This window comes from Talpa occidentalis, unplaced genomic scaffold, assembly GCF_014898055.3.
Source record: "Talpa occidentalis isolate TD23 unplaced genomic scaffold, MPIMG_talOcc4v2.1 talOcc4.8, whole genome shotgun sequence".
In the NCBI taxonomy this organism is placed as follows: domain Eukaryota; kingdom Metazoa; phylum Chordata; class Mammalia; order Eulipotyphla; family Talpidae; genus Talpa; species Talpa occidentalis.
The window spans coordinates 20,878,919-20,894,893 of NW_023605194.1; the positions used below are offsets into that span (position 1 = coordinate 20,878,919).

At 48.0% G+C, this 15,975-nt stretch overlaps 1 protein-coding gene across 5 annotated transcripts in view; it reads left to right on the forward strand.

Annotated features, from left to right (window-relative positions):
- The first annotated feature begins 323 nt into the window (after positions 1–323).
- Positions 324–15,975, forward strand: part of SEC31B (SEC31 homolog B, COPII coat complex component) — a 28,937-nt gene continuing 13,285 nt past the window's right edge. The window contains exons 1-10 of one of the 5 annotated variants that reach the window (XM_054690264.1): positions 324–510; positions 4,037–4,160; positions 4,496–4,619; positions 10,614–10,809; positions 11,028–11,123; positions 12,062–12,205; positions 12,553–12,695; positions 13,480–13,579; positions 13,704–13,865; positions 14,367–14,501. In XM_054690264.1, the coding sequence (XP_054546239.1) occupies positions 499–510; positions 4,037–4,160; positions 4,496–4,619; positions 10,614–10,809; positions 11,028–11,123; positions 12,062–12,205; positions 12,553–12,695; positions 13,480–13,579; positions 13,704–13,865; positions 14,367–14,501 (1,236 nt within the window). In that variant the 5' untranslated portion in view covers positions 324–498. Of the gene's footprint in view, positions 511–657; positions 738–1,132; positions 1,142–4,036; positions 4,161–4,495; positions 4,620–10,613; positions 10,810–11,027; positions 11,124–12,061; positions 12,206–12,552; positions 12,696–13,479; positions 13,580–13,703; positions 13,866–14,366; positions 14,502–15,975 lie in introns of those variants that run through there. The other 4 variants (XM_054690265.1, XM_054690266.1, XM_054690268.1 and 1 more) reach the window with 4 other exon arrangements.

Sequence of the window (15,975 nt, forward strand, 5' to 3'; positions counted from 1 at the left end):
TAACTGCAGCGTTGAATTAGTATTCCACAGTGTATGCAGCCCACTCCCCATGAAATAGCCTTTCATTCACGGCGTGGGAAATGTTACCAAGCCTGTTAGCCAGTTCTGCCCCTTCCTCCTTGCTGGAACACCACCTATCATTTTGCAGCTCCAAGGAATCACATCCGTCTAGCGCAACCTTCGAGGAAGCCCCTGGTCTACAGTAAGATGCCCTCCGCACACCTAGAGCCCTTAATTAGTCCAACAGTTTCCGGGCACCAGCTGTTGCTGGGCTGCAGTGCCGTCACTCGCCGCTATTTACAGCCTTGATTGCTCCACACCATTTCAACCAAGTGGATTCCACTGAGAGCTCCTGGAGCTAGGCCCGGGTCTTTGCTTCAATAAATAGATAATGAATTAGTATTTTCGCTTTTCCGAGGCTGCTTACGGAGCTGGCTCAAGTTGAATAGACCAGGACTTACAGGTAGCAGGCTCCGGCCACGGCAACAGAACTGTGCAATGACAGAGCAGGTGAGGGAGGCCTGATAAAAATCACAGTCCTCCAGGGAACGTGCTCCGTGGGTCGGCGGGGCCGGGCTCCGCGCCTCGAGCCGGGTGTGAGCGCAGGTGCCCTGCCAGCCAGGACAGCTTTTGGCCCTCCGCAGCCGCCGTCCACAACGCCCTGCTGAGCCCCAAAGCGGGTTGCGAGGACCCGCTCGGCTTCCACGCCTGACCCCTGACCTGGGCTCTCTGCGCAGGTTGGTTTTCCCACCTGTTTGGGGCCCCGGAGAGCAGAGACCGTGCTGGGGGCCAGAGCGCCGCTCCTCCCTCCGGAGAGGGTGGGGGTGGTGTGGGGAGGTGCGGCGGGCGGGAGGAAGAGCTCGCCCCCCGGAGACCCCGGCCCGCGCCGGCCTCGCCCCCAGGGCTCCCTCCAGGGTGCCTCTCCGGGTCCCCCACTAAGCACACCCTCCGAGGGAGCGCGGCTCCCCTCTCCCCGCCGCGTCCGGGGCCCCCAGACCGACGAGGGGCTCTCCTGCGCGGCCCTCGAGCCTTGCCATCCTCCTTGGGCGGTGATCGGACCCGAACCCGGGGCGCGCCGGGTCTCTGTGCCCGGCCTGGGCGGGAAGGCCTGTCATTGCTGACCCGGCTCACCGAGCTTCGGGTAAGGCCCGAGAGACTGGGCGACCAAGGCAGCGGGCGACCTTCTTTACTGCAGGGTTCACCCCTTTGTTGGTCATAGCGCGACCTGTCTTCACCCCCACCCTGAGTACCCCCGCCCGCCATCCTCGCCCCAGCCGGGTGCTTTTAGTGAACGTCTGTCTCTGAACGTAGCAGACTAAGAGTTTATCTTCCCAATATCTAGGCTGTCAGGGATTTAAACACTGTTTGGGGGTTAGTTTAATACGATGGCTGAAAGCACGGCTCTGGAGGCCAGAAAACTGGAGTTTTCTTTGCTGTAAAACGGTGCTAGTAATAGTACTTAACGCACAGAACCATTGTGAGAATTAAATGAGATAGGCACGTCAAAAGCGCTGTGCTAATCTAGCTACTTTTTTTGGGTAAACCATCTTTCTCCAGAAACGTGAAAATGCCTTCGACCAGCAGGTGGCACCGGTGACTATAGTGCGGTGTGCAGTGTCAGAAGACACTTCATGTAGCCTCAAGTTTAGAGGCCCCCTGGAAATCTTGGCTAAATTGGTAGCCTTAAACCTTCTTGAAGCTGGAAAGTACAGTCGAGATTGAGTAATGCCACCTCCTGTTTCTGTAGGATGTGACTGACCTAACTGTGGTTTGCTCAGCAGGTCACAGTGGGTCCAAAGTTTCCTTCCTCAAATCAGAGTTACTTTAAAAATAAAAACCTCTGCTGCTTTGCTATCCACTTGAGTATGTTTAAATTGAATTGGAAACTACCAATTAAAAAGAAAATGATGTCTTCATATATCCAACAAATATTATCGAGTACTTGCTATGTGTCAAACATTTTCTGCCGTTGGTTACAACATGACATAGCAAACACCATGCCAACTCTTGTGGATTTTACCTATTAGTGGATGATACCAATGATATAATTGTAAATAAATGTATAATTGTAAATTCCTAAGAACAAGAAAGTTGAGGCTATTTGCGATTGGATGGCTCACCTCTCTGAGGTAAGAAGCTGAACCCAAAAAGATGTGATAAAAAGTCAGTCACCCAGAGAATGAAGTAAGGACATTTAAAGTATAGGAAACAGAATTTATAAAAGCTCAAGGTGTGAAAAAGCCAGGAAATGAAAAAAGCACAATGAATTAGGGGGGAAGTGGTACTAGATGAAGTTTAAGGGATAGGCTGGAAGCTTTGAGCAGGGCCGTCATACAGGGTTTGAATTTTATTCTGAGCATGGTAGAAGTCATTGAAAGCTCTTAAGCATGAAATTCCAAAATCCTGTTTTTTAAAAAAGATTTATTTATGCATCCAAGAACTGGGGTATAGGTTGGAGGGGTGGGGGGTGGGGCGTGGGCAGGGGAGGTTGAGAGGATTCACCAGAGACAGAGTAGGGAGCAGAACAGCCAGGTTGACTGAAATATACTGCTGAGGGGAGCAGCGGGCGAGACAGGAGAGGTCTGCTGCGCCGTGTGGGTTAGCTCCCTGGCTGGGTTTCAAACTCATGCTGTAGTGGCTGCCGATAGCCTCATAGTGCTGAGACTTAACCCCTTGTGCCACCAGGGAGGCCCCCAAAATCCTATTTTTTAAAAGTTCACTGCTCTTGTTATGTAGAGAATGAACTGGGTGAGAGTAATGAGTACTAGGGAGATGGTCGGCTGGAAGATTACTGGTGAAAGGTGATGGTATCTTCTAATATAGTGGTGGTAGTGGAGCTGGAGAAAAATAGTTGAAGATATGTTTTAGAAGGGAAGGAAGGATCAAAGGAGTTTTCAGCTTTCTGGTTTGAGCACTTGGATGGATTGTGGTACTATTTACTGAAATGAAGAAAACAGAAGCAAGAACAGATTTACAGGGAGGACATGGTGGGCTAGAGAATTCCATTTTAGATAGACTAATCTTTTGCTATCTTTGCTATGTGCAAGTGGAATATTTGATTAGGACTTGAATATAAGAAATTGGAGCTGAGGGTCTCCCCGGTGACACAGCAGGTTGAGCTCTGCGCTGTGAAGCTGTCTGCAGCCTCTGCAGCGCGGGTTCAATTCCCTGCTGTCCAGGGAGAAACCCATATGGCGCAGCAAACCTCTCCTGCCCTGCCCGCTGCTCCCCTCAGCAGTGTCTTTGGTCTGTCTGCCTGTCCTACTCCCTGCTCTCTCTGGTGAATTCTCTCACCCTCCCATGCCTCTGGCCTGCACCCCAATTCTTATATAAATAAATAAATCTTTTTAAAAAAAGAAATTGGAGCTGAGAGGAGAGATTTGTGTTGGTGATAAGAATTTGGGAGCCATCAGCATATGGATGATATTTGAGGCAATGAGAGACATAATCACTGAGAGATTATGTGGTTCGATGATTATAATCACCATTGGGCCTATAACAGCCAGTGCAGTTGAATATCTTCTGGGCTTTAAAGTATTAGGTTTCAGGGCCTCCCCTGTGGCGCAGCGGTTGAGCGCTGGGTTGCGAAGCTGCCCGCAGCCTCTGCAGCGCCGGTTCGATACCCGGCTGCTCCCCGGCCACCAGAGGAGGGTCCCACATGGCACGCAGACCTCTCCTGCCGCCCGCTGCTCCCCTCAGCAGTGTACTTCGGTCCTTCTGCCTGCTCTGCTCCCTGCTCTGGCTCTGGTGAATTCTCTCACCCTCCCGCGCTTCTGACTGTACCCAGTGCATGTATAAACAAAAACAAACAAACAAACAAATAAATAAAAAACATGCCTCTATAAAAAAAAATAATAAAGTATTAGGTTTCAGCAATTGAGTAAATAAACTGCCCTTACAGAGCTGCAGATGTCAGTAATTGTCACTCTGTCTTGCCCTGAAATGCCCCACCCCATGATGGAAAGAGAGAAACAAGATCTTCTGAAACACAAGTGTCCCTAGCTCTGGCTTTAAGCTTGCTGGTTTCTATTTTCAGTGGACTGAAGGCCATGTCAGTTTTCTGCCACCTACAGGACAGACAATGAAGCTGAAAGAACTCCAGCGGCCTGCAGTCCCTGCGTGGAGCCCCGCTAGCCAGCACCCTGTGTGTCTGGCCACAGGTATGGCGATATTGCAGACAAGGATCCACTCTAAGGTTGTGGGGAAACTTAGAATCCAGAATTCTTTATTGAGCATCAGAGAAAGCTTTAGAGTCATGGGAAGGTGGGGTCAGCTTACAGCACAAAAAAAGGGATAGTAAATGTTTTTACTGGGGGCAGCCTTGCGTGAACTCTAACTCAGTGGCAGATACCTCACGCTTTCTTTGCAGTTATCACTTGAGAAGGGTCTACCTAACCCCTTTCCTGTTCTCTCCTCTCCCTAACCAGTTATACCCACAATCCGTGCATATGTTTTTGCTCATGTACTGCCTCTTCCTGACTGTTCTTATGCCTAGGAACATCTGCTCAGCAGCTAGATGCCTCCTTTAGTACAAATGGCACACTGGAAATCTTTGAGGTTGATTTCAGGGACCCCTCTTTGGACTTGAAACGCAAGGGAGTCCTTTCCGCCTCAAGCAGGTACTATGTCTGAACTACTGGTGGGGGTGCAGAACAGATCCTGATCCTAACAGGGAATAGTGTGTGTTCCTCAGGGCTCATGTGGAGATCAGTGAGGAGAGAAGAAACTTCAAGTCAAAGAAAGGTTAACTCTGGGTTTTTTGTTTTTTTTTTTTTGTGATGGTACCAGCAGTGTCAGGCAGAATCATGTGTAGAGACTCCTCATTGAAGCCTGGACCCAGAGTGTACCTCATCTCTCTCTGAACCTGGGGACTGCCTCCTTCCTCCCTTGGCTCTTGTGAAGAAAACGTTGTTATGCAATATCTCTCTTTTATGCCTACACCAAGCAGAATAAATGATCTTCTCTCCATTGCCCTGGGGCACTGATAGGGCACTCACAGATTCTTTGGCCCTGACAGCCTTCAAGGACGGGTACTGGCACACACTGAGCATACATGCATGCAGGCACTGTGTTGGGGGCTCAGTCTATCCTGTTCAGGCCCCAAAATAGGCCTGGGTTATAAATACTGTTATTCCCATTTTACATAGACAAGAACAAAACTCTCAGAAGCTTGGATTTAAATCTAGGCGGTCTGACTCCCAAGCCTATCTTCTCTACATTATTCAAGTGTTCTTTTATAGGCTTTGTAAGGATGAGGCTTACATTTTGAAGCAATGGTGCCCAGATTTTTGTACCATCAGGAAAATGAATCATCACTATATTCAAGTTACATAGTCAACATAAGTAATATACTTACCGTGCTGTAATACATTGCAGCTTCTCTAATTTTTTAGGTTACAAATACAAATCTTTTTCTTATATCCCAGAGAATTATCTTGCCCATTTCATTTCAGAGATTACTGGCCTAGAATGCAACTTTCCATCTGTTGATTGATAAATCCTTTGTGCATATTTTGGTCCATCTGAGAGATATTAAGACAGACATACTCTCTTTTTCTTCTCACAGTTTAACCTAATAATGAAGGATTAGTTACTGTCCTCCATTTCTTGAGCCCCTATATCTTTTTATGACAGTATTCCTTATTTTTCAGGTTTTTAGAAAATACATTTTTTAAAAGATTTATTTATTTATTCATATAAGAACTGCGGTACAGGCCAGAAGTGTGGGGGGTGAGAGGATTCACCAGAGACAGAGTGGGGAACAGAACAGGCAGATTGACCAAAGTACACTGCTGAGGGGAGTAGCGAGCGAGACAGGAGAGATCTGCTGCGCCATGTGGGTATCTCCCAGGCCAGGGATCAAACTCATGCTGCAGTGGCTGCGGATAGCTTCATAGTTTGTGTCTTAACCGCTTGCACCACCAGGGAGGCCCATAAAATATGTTTCTTTTACATGGATAAATAACCTGTATCTCTTGAGCAGGCAGGGGGGTGGGGAGATGTTACACATATTGGTGAGATATTCTTAGCCTCTAAGCAAGTATTTCAGAAAGGGTCCCTGAAAGGGGTAAACTAATTCAATAAAGTTTACAATCACGGAGATAAGAAAATTAGCAATTGGCAAGGGCTTGTATCCTCACAAGCTGAACAGCAACTTCAGCACAGTAGTGACTCCCTATTGCTAAGAGTTCCTGAGAAAGAGGCAACATAATTGTTTAAGAAACCTTGAAAATTGAATTCTAAGAATCTACATGAGATTTTTGTCTGTTTTATTTGCTGCTGTGTCTCCAGCACCTACAAAAATGTCTGGCAATAGATGCTTGTTAATATTTGTATAATTTGGGGCCTCCCTGGTGGCGCAGCGGTTGAGCTCTGGTTTGTGAGGCTGCCCGCAGCCTCTGCAGCGCCGGTTCGATCCCCGGATGCTGGGCGAGGGTCCCACATGGTGCACAGACCTCTCCTGCCGCCCACTGCTCCCCTCAGCAGTGTACTTTGTCACTCTGCCTGTTCTGCTCTCTACTCTGGCTCTGGTGAATTCTCTCACCCTCCCACGCTTCTGACTGTACCCAGTGCTTCTATAAATAAATAATAAATCTTTAGAAAAATATTTGTATAATTTATGAGCCATATTAGAAACTTTTGTATTACCAAGCTGAACATTCAGGGCCACCTCTTCAGTTACAGATGGTCTTGGTGCCTTATGAGGTTTTTGGGTGGATGATCTGTTTGCTTTGTAGCCAACCAGGTTGCAGGGACTCTTTTTGAAATGTTGGTACTAAATTCAGGATCATGAACCTCACTTCACACCCTTCCTCCATGGCAGGGATTTGGGGGCTGTGACCAAAATATAGAATACATATAATTGATAGTACTTCCTGTCTACTTTCTTCTACCTTTATAATCATGTTCCAGCCTGGGTTAGGTCACTTACTCAAAAGTCAGTTTCACAAACTGTTGACCAAGATGCCAGCTCTGTCGAGTGCATCCCCATTCTCTGCTGTGTGTGTTCTCTTTTCTGTGTCATCTTCTGTCTGGTTCTGTGGGAGTTGCAGCTCTGGCCACGGTACTAATAAAGCACTGTGTCTTTGGGCCAAATCAAGGTTTCCTTCCTTATGTATAAAGAAGAGGTTGTACATGAAGGCCTCTAGGAACCCAGCAAGCTCTGAATTCAGATCTTATGTCCATTCTCTCCTCTTATTTAATTCTTCTAGCTTAGTGGCCTGTACTTCCTTTTTTTTTTAACTCCTCTTTGTGTCAACTATTATTTAGTACCTCTAAATAGGTACTTTTCAAAAGCTTCCCACTTCCTTTGCCTGCCTTTTTTTTTTTTTTTACCAGACCCATTCCTTAACCACATTTGAATCCTGAAAACTTCCTTAATCCTCAATCCAAATACATCAAAGAAATCTTATTTGTTTATAAATTCCTGCCTGAAAGAGAAATATTCTAACACACTGCTATGGGTATAAAAAGGGACAACTTCAAGTGTTAGATAGCCTGATGAGAGTGCACGGCTAGATACCACTGGATGCAGTCAAAATCAATAAGGATTAGCATGTGTAGTTAAAAAAACAGTATTTGGTTTGTAAGGTGAATCTCACTCAAGAGGAACGGTGTCTGGAAGAAAAATACATTGTTTGTGTATTTCATTGACTTGTGAACTGAGGACATTGCTGCTGGGGCCAGAGACCAACATGAGAGCTACACTCTGCCCTCTGTCGACACAGCGAGCCTGGATCTCTGACCGCTGTCACCTCTGTATGGCCCATCTCCTCATAACATGGAGAGGCAGCTGATCAACCTTCCAGGACTTTTCTCTCAGTTCTAGCAACTTGGGGAACACTGTAACCTCTCCTCAGGTGCCTGTATAAGGGACAAAAAGCAAGTGGAAAGGATGTCTTGTGTACTTCTTTTAGTTTTCCTGTTTCCAGGTCTTTCCTTTTCTATGGAGACATCAAGATCACAGTAGAGAGCATGGGCTTTGGAAGGACTCAGGTTCAAGTCCCAACTTCCATGTATTTACCTTTCAGGAACATTATTTAACTTCTCTGACCCTGTTTCTCCTCTCCAAATCTGGGGTACCGAGTCGGCACACAGAACCTGGTACATACTAGCCATTCAGAAAAGGGTTCTCCTCTTGGACAGCCATCACTGCATTCCACTAGCTTCGTTCTCCTGCTCTAATGACTGTATCATAGAAAGAGTGAGGAAAGGATAGTAGTTTCAAATAAAACATGCAAAGTTAACCATCCCCTCATGGGTCAATGCCCAGCCAAACAGGGCTGGCCCAAAGCAGGGCAACTGAGTCCTAAAAACTCGCCCTAGTCTAAGCCCCTTCTGGCAGGGAGGCTGAGGAAAGGGCAGAAGGGGCCAGGCAAGTCTGGGATGAAGGGAGTAAAAAGAAAGCACAAGATCACAGCTGCCATTCTCAGCCTCCCTCCTTCACGCACCAGGTCTCTTCCGAGTGTGTCTACACATCTCACCCCACATGTCTTCTTCCGTGGCCGAGAGGCAAGCCCACCCTTCTTCCCCACATGTCTCTGCTCCATCAGAACATGTGTTTTCTTTAGATACCAGCCATCATTGTGTGATTCCAGAGGGTCCCTGTTGTCGCCATCATTATCCTGAGAACCTCGATAACAGAGAATCCATGTTCTTAGTTTCTATTTTCAAGCCAAAAGCTTTTAAAATAGTCAAACATTAGAAACTTTACAGAGTAGCACAATGGACAGTCATCAACTTTCACTTAAATTCATTTGTTAATATTTTTCATGTTTGTACACTGGGCTCTCTTTGCCCATGACTGCCCCCTTCCATCCCTCCTGATGATTCTCGTTCCACAGCCCCTTGCAGAGCAGAAACGATTGACGCTTCTCAAGCCCCCTGCATGGTCAAGTCCCTGCCCTTGCTTAGCTTGTCCTTGGTGTTCCCTGACATGTCCCGTTCGGACTCCATGTCACTGTCGTGAGTGAATTTAGCAGGAGGACTGTGCTTTGATGTGCTTACAGAATGCAAATCATTTTGTCAACCCTGCGTTCTGCATTTCAGCTCTCTAACATAACCGGCCTTTGGTGACACCCCTCTTGCAGCCTCAAGTTGCCTTTTACTCTGTTCTGTATGTCCTGTCCTCCCAGTCCCATGCGAGTTTCTCACGGCCCTCTCTTCTTGTGTTCTGAGCGACCTGTGACAGGGTTCTGTAGCCCCGCTGTCAACTTGCCCTCTGCCAGGCTGAGCTCTGGCCCCTACATGACACGGCAGTCTCCTTTGTCAGTGTGGAGCCGTTCTCCCCTTGTCGACATCTGCACAACCTTAGAAAACACAGCCTTTCTGACAGTAGCGTTAGCGCCGTCATCAGTGTCACCTCGGCTGCTGCTCTGCTTCAGATGCTGACCTGGTCTGAACCGGTGCTCAGCTCTTTACTTCTGACAGGTTGGTTCTGTGCTAATGACTAGCCAAACAGTTTCCTGCCTGGTCACCCACTGCACGTCTCTGCTGACTGTTCCCTGTGCATGGAACATTTTATTTGGGTTAGGAATCTTGTGACATCCTATGGGAATCCCAGCTTCTGTGGAGGGCTGTGGAAGTGTCCTTGTCTAGCAGCTGTGAAATGAAGGCCAGACCACCTGCGAGGCTCTAGGGCTTTCACATGCCCTCCCTAGGGACTCTGCATAGGACTCAAATTTGTCTGTAGGGGGTACAGGCTCCATCTTTCTCTTATAAGCAAGACACTGGCATTGTCTTGTTAGGCCCATGCTCAGAAAGCCAGAAAAGGGTTTCCCAAATTGTATTAATTATTCGTGCCCAGCATCCCTGGGGGCAGACCCTTTGCTGCCATGTAGCATCTCCAGTGGGCCAACTTTATGGGAGAGGCAGGATGCAGGGAGGCCCTTGGGCCTTTCCTTACTTCCAATTTGAGAGGCAAGAGGAGACTGCAATTGTTGGTATAAGGAACCTGCTTCTAGTCAGGCACATAGTTCAGATCTTCCTCTAAACAGAAGACAGTATTTTATGATGTTTAAGAGCTCTGGCTCTGGAATAAGACGGGCCTGATTTTGAACCTTGACTGTCACTTCCTAGCCGAGAAATGGGAATAAAATTGCTAGCTGTGTATATCAAAGTTTTATAACTCTCTGTGCCTCAGTTTCCTCAGTGGAGAGTGAAGTTACTAATATCTGAGTATTAAAATATTAATATTAAGATATTAAAGCAGAATGTTAAATTAGCTAATACATGTGGAATACTTAAAACAGAGCCTGGCACGTAGGACATAATCAGTATATTGTCATTGCCGAGGGGTGAGGATTAAATCATCTATTTGAAGTATTCATCACCGTGCCTGGATAACCCCAATTATAATAACTTAAAAAAATTCCCCACACAATTGTAAGGCAGTGGCCTCCTGACTTCTGGCATAATACAGATGGAATGCTTTTCCAGAGAAAGGGCAGGATGGGGCAGAGAAGACCTCTGTTTTTGTGTCTGGGAACTGGGAGACTCCTGGCACCCAGCTGGGAGGGGGGTCCTGCATGAGGGCAGAGGCTGACAGAGACTCTACCTTTTGCTTTCCTGTGTGGACCTGAGTTGGTGCTGATGCCAGTTCCTCCTCTTTGTAGGTTTCACAAGCTGATCTGGGGGAGCTTTGGCAATGGGCTTCTGGAAGGCTCCGGGGTTATTGCAGGCGGCGGGGACAATGGCATGCTTACTGTATACAATGTGACGCACATCCTGTCTTCAGGGAAGGAGCCTGTGATTGCCCAGAGACAGAAGCACACGGGGGCTGTCAGAGCCCTTGACTTTAATCCTTTCCAGGTACTACATTTCATCAGTTGAGCAGGGCCATGCCGGGAGCGTCAGATCTGTGTGCAAGCACTCACTTGCGACCTCTGGTCCATAAGTGTGAGCCTTTTCCAGGCACTTACAGGGGAGGCTTTGGAATCCCCAAATGTGGGTCTTCCCCCTCCCCAGCCCCTTTCCTGTTCTAGCTTTCCCTGGCATGCTTGGTCTCCAAAGGCCTGTTCTTCATACAGGGCAACCTCCTGGCCTCAGGGGCCAGTGATTCTGAAATCTTCATTTGGGATTTGAATAACCTGAGTGTGCCTATGACCCCAGGATCCAAATCACAGGTGAGGAGGCTTCTGGGCTGCTAGTTAAGAACGTGCCACTGATTTCCCCAGCGCAAGTCTTAAATTCTGGAGGCTGACAGAGACAGGCAATCTCAGTCTTTACCACTAGAGGACAGTAAAGCTCCACAGACAAAGGTGCTGCCATTAGCTAATGGGGCCAGGGAAGCTGGCAGGGGTGTGTGAGGGGTGGTTTTTGGTGGTCATTAACTGTCCTGGGGGCTTCTGAAAGGACAATGAAGAAAGGTGAGGAATGTAAAAGACTTTGAGAGGAGCAGAGTACTGTTTATCACACTGTGCTAGCAGGGTGTAGCTACTAGGCTCAGTGGAGAAGGGATAAGAGTGGGACCCCAAGATAAATCCTTGTCCTTTTTGTGGGGAGGGGCTGCCTTGTCTCTGTATGTGGTTCTCCCGTGCAGTTGGGGCCTTGTGTATCTTCTGTTACTTGAGGGTTCCTGTGTGTCAGTTTGTAACTGGGCCCATCTTTTTGCTTTCTGGCTTTTCCCTGTCTTATGCTTACAGTATCGTGAGGTAAGTTAAATAGAATTTGATAGCACCTTGTGTCCAAAAAATAGCAATGAATTTTCTTTCTGCCTCATTCTCCCTGGGGTCAGAGTGTCTATGTTTCCTTCCTTCCCTCATCTCTCTCCCCTCCCTCTGTCACAGACAAGGATTATTTGTAAATTTCGACTCTATGCTCTCAGGAGTCCCTTGGGATGGGTGTAAAACCCAAGAATGCCTGCCATTCCCTCCACTTCCACACCAGTACCATAAAGGATCCTCTCTGGAAATTTTGAACTCCCAGCTCCCTGAGACTGTCTTGGTTTGGGTACCCCATATCTACTCTCAGACTTACTGTGGGTGGTTGGGAGCAGTGGAACAGCAGATGGCTCTTGGTCCAGGGGTGACAGGTTGTCCTGCGCCCCCTCATCCTGCCACAGCAGCCCCCAGAAGACATCAAGGCACTCTCCTGGAACCGGCAAGTGCAACACATTCTGTCTTCTGCTCACCCCAGCGGCAAGGCTGTTGTTTGGGATCTCAGGAAGAATGAACCTATCATCAAAGTCAGTGACCACAGCCGCAGGGTGAGTCTTGGAGGCAGAGTCCAGGCTGGTCTCTGTCATCCTTGCCATTGGTGTGCTCCTCCCCGGGCAGGGTTCTGATTTCAGCTGTAGCACATGTGGGTTCGGCCCCATAGCGAATTTCCTATTGAGCATGAAGCTTGGGGAGATTCAACAGAGTTAATCCGGCAGCCACTGATGTGCCTTACTTCTTTGGGACCATCACTTATTCCCTGATGGCAGTGGGGTTCTCCGTCTTACAGAAGAGACACAAAAGCTGTCCTCAGGGTGGTCCCATTCCAACTGGGCAGAAGTGGTTCATACCCAAACTCTCAGGTTACATCACCCACTGGGGTCTGCTTTGTTTCTAGATGCACTGCTCAGACCTGGCCTGGCACCCGGACATAGCCACCCAGTTGGTGCTGTGCTCAGAAGACGATCTTCTCCCAGTGATTCAGCTGTGGGACTTGCGCTTTGCCTCCTCCCCCTTGAAGGTGCTGGAGAGTCACAGCAGGTAGCATCTCAAACCCTAGCCACATCCCTCTGGAAAGCAGGGAGGTACGGGGCATGGTAGGAGGCAATGAATGCCTGGTTTTGCTGCCAAACATTCTTCCTGGCTTCGAAGCTATTCCGGTGATAGTCACCCAGTCCTAGCATCAACCAAGAGGAAGGTTCTGGAGAAGACTCCAAGACTCCACCCAACTTCCAGAGATGGGAGTGGGCATAGGGTCCTGAGAAGTATTGGAACCAGCATTAAGTTCCCCTGGGAGTGTACCCAGGTTCTGGTCTCAGAATAACGTTCATATCTCTAGATGATGGGTTTGCCTCCTCCAGAACTTCCTAATAAAAGAATCTTGACTCTGGTCTGTCCTTGAACATGCTTCCTCTGAAGCTGTAGCTCTTGGACCCACAGCAGAGAAAGCAGGTTCCATAGTCTGCTCTTCCTCACTAAAGGGCCGTGCTGCCTTGGGGTCTTTGAGAGTCTCTACTCCCAAAGGGACTAGTCTGATTCCTACTGACTCACTGTCCCTGTTCTACTGTCCAGGAGAAGAAGCGGGCTGTCCTGAAGTGACCTCTGGGCGGGGGAGGGCTGCCACGCATGGGCATAGTCTCTGGGCTTGGCCTTGAGTTCTGGCAAAAAAGTTCAGAAAGTTACTTTGTTTTTCAAAGCCTCGTTTTTCTCATTTGTGAAATGAAATCAGCCTGTTCATTTGATAGGGGTGAGATTTTGCCAAGATCTGGACGGCACCCCATTCATTGTAGGTATCCGACAAAGGTTAGTTTTCTTTCCTGTTTAGGGGCATTTTGTCAGTGTCGTGGAGCCAGGCTGATGCTGAACTGCTGCTCAGTTGTGCCAAGGACAACCAGATCTTGTGCTGGAACCTGGGGAGCGGTGAGGTAGTGTGGTTCTTCTGTCGGGGTGCTGGGACGGGAGGAGAGGTGGTGGAGGAACCCCAGCTGCAGCTCTGTGTTCAGGGCTGCCTGGACTGCATGGTTTCTAGTGGCGTGTCCCTCCTGTCAGGTGGTGTATAAGCTGCCCCCACTGAGCAACTGGTGCTTTGATGTGCAGTGGTGCCCTCGGGACCCTCCAGTGTTCTCTGCTGCCTCCTTCGATGGCTGCATCAGTTTGTACTCTGTGATGGGGAGGAGCTGGGAAGTTCAGCAGATGAGACAGGCTGACAAGGTTTGAGGGGGTTGGTGGAGGGAAGGAGCCATTTCTATTTGGGGGAAAGAAAAGGACACGTGACCTGGGAAGAAGTGGGGCTGTTAGAGTCAGGGAGACTGAGGCCCTTGGCTAGGGAGGGCTGCACCTTTGCTCCATCACTCATCTTGCTGGGAGGATGTGCATTCCTACAACAATATGGAGGAAGTCTTCGCTTAATTCTTGTTCTTGCTTGTTTTCTGTGATGTTTTAGGTCACTAGACCTCTATGCTAGGACCATATTTACCTCCATCTCCTGTAGATCTCCTTGTGTCTCACTCTGTTGTAGACTTGCCAGCAGCTACCTAGTGGGAGTCCTACCTTCACTACCAGGCCCACTCCCACCCCCTGGGACATGGGAGTCCAGCATTCATGGCCCACATTGTATATCTCGGGCAATCCTCCAAAAATGGATTTTGTAGGTGGAGTTCCTGGCAAAGATACCACTTCAGGCTGGTGATTCAGGTCTCTTTTTGCCCCCAGATCTCTTCTTCTTTCAGCAAAGACTGGCCTCTCCCACCATTGCAGGTGCCAGAGCAAGTGGCCCAAGCATCACTGGTACCTTCTCTGAAAAAACCCCCCAAATGGATGAGAAGGCCAGCAGGCGTTTCATTTGCTGTAAGTGGGGTGTGTGTGCGTGTGCACGCACGTGTGTGCATGTATGTGTGTGTGTGTGTGTATGTGTGTGAAGCTGTATGTCCAACAAGGCCTATAGGAGATTATCTCCACTGCTGCGTCTCAGATCAGGTCCCACTCTGCCCTAGAGCATAGGGTTCCTCTAACTTCCCTCTCCAGCCCTCACCCTGATTGCTGTGCCAGCCTGCCTGAAGGGAGTTAATTGCATTAGACCTCCCAGTTAGGAAAACAGCCTGAGGTTCCACTGAATTTTCCTTTAGTCCCTACTTGTCTGTACTGGTAGAGAGTCCAGACACGTCAGGGTTAGAACATAAGCAGCAAAGGAAAAGCTGTCAGCATCAGCCTCCGCCGAAAGCCCTCGCACTCCATGCCTTACCCACTGAGGCCCAGTGCCCACAGGCCCCGTGTTCTTTCCACCTTTTATCTCCACCTGATTCTTTTTTGTCCCCTGTGCTCTATTTACATATGATAACTTCCTGTTCCATGATTAACTCAACTCTGCAGCCTCACCTGTACCCACCCTGCCCTTCAGCTTCTCTCCTGGGCCTTTGAATCCAGCTGTGGCCTTTCAAGATCCCTTCTCAGTGCTGCCCACCTTTAGCCCTAGTCAAACTTCACCTCCTTTCTGTAACCTCACAGATTTATACAGCATGAATGATATATTCTAACTGTACTAACATTATTTATATACCTTTGTGGTTTTTTATATACCACTACACGGTCATAGACTGAGGATAGGGACCATGTCTTATTCATTTTTATCTGTAAAGCTGTGCTTCTCCAACTTTCATGTGCATAAAGTCACCTGAGAATCTTATTAAAGTCCAGATTCTGAATTTGGTCTGGAGGAGGGCCCAAGTCTAATTTTCCAAGTTTCCAGGTGCTGGTCTGGCCAGTAGCAAGGCCCTAAAGCACTTAGCACAATGCTTTAAATATAAAATAGGTGTACAAAAGTAGGAGTTCTTGATTTCAGAGTTAACAGTTTTATTGGGGACATAAGATTAGCATCTCAAGAAGCAGTGAGATCGAGAGGTCTGATTTCTCATAGCTCTGACATCTATTAGCTGGATTACCTTGGGTAAGTCGCTTAATTCAGAACTTCAGTGTTCTTATGTATAAAACAGAAATAGTAATACCTGCCTACCTTACCTTAGTGAATTGACATGAATCCCAAATAAGAATATATGTAACCACTTGCACTATACAAGTCAAATGTTCAGATGGGTTTGTTTAGCATTGGTCTGCAGTGTACAACTTGTGCTGTACGAGTCAAGAGAAGAATTCAGACTGGGAAATTTCATCAAGGAGGGGATCGTAGGAAGGGAAATAGTGAATGGCCGGGGAGTAAAGCATTAGTTGTCAGCCATGACTGCAGTCAGAATAAATACCAATGGCCCATCCCACCCCAGATACTCTGATTTTATTGTCTTGGGGTTCAGCTTGGCTCTGGAGGTGG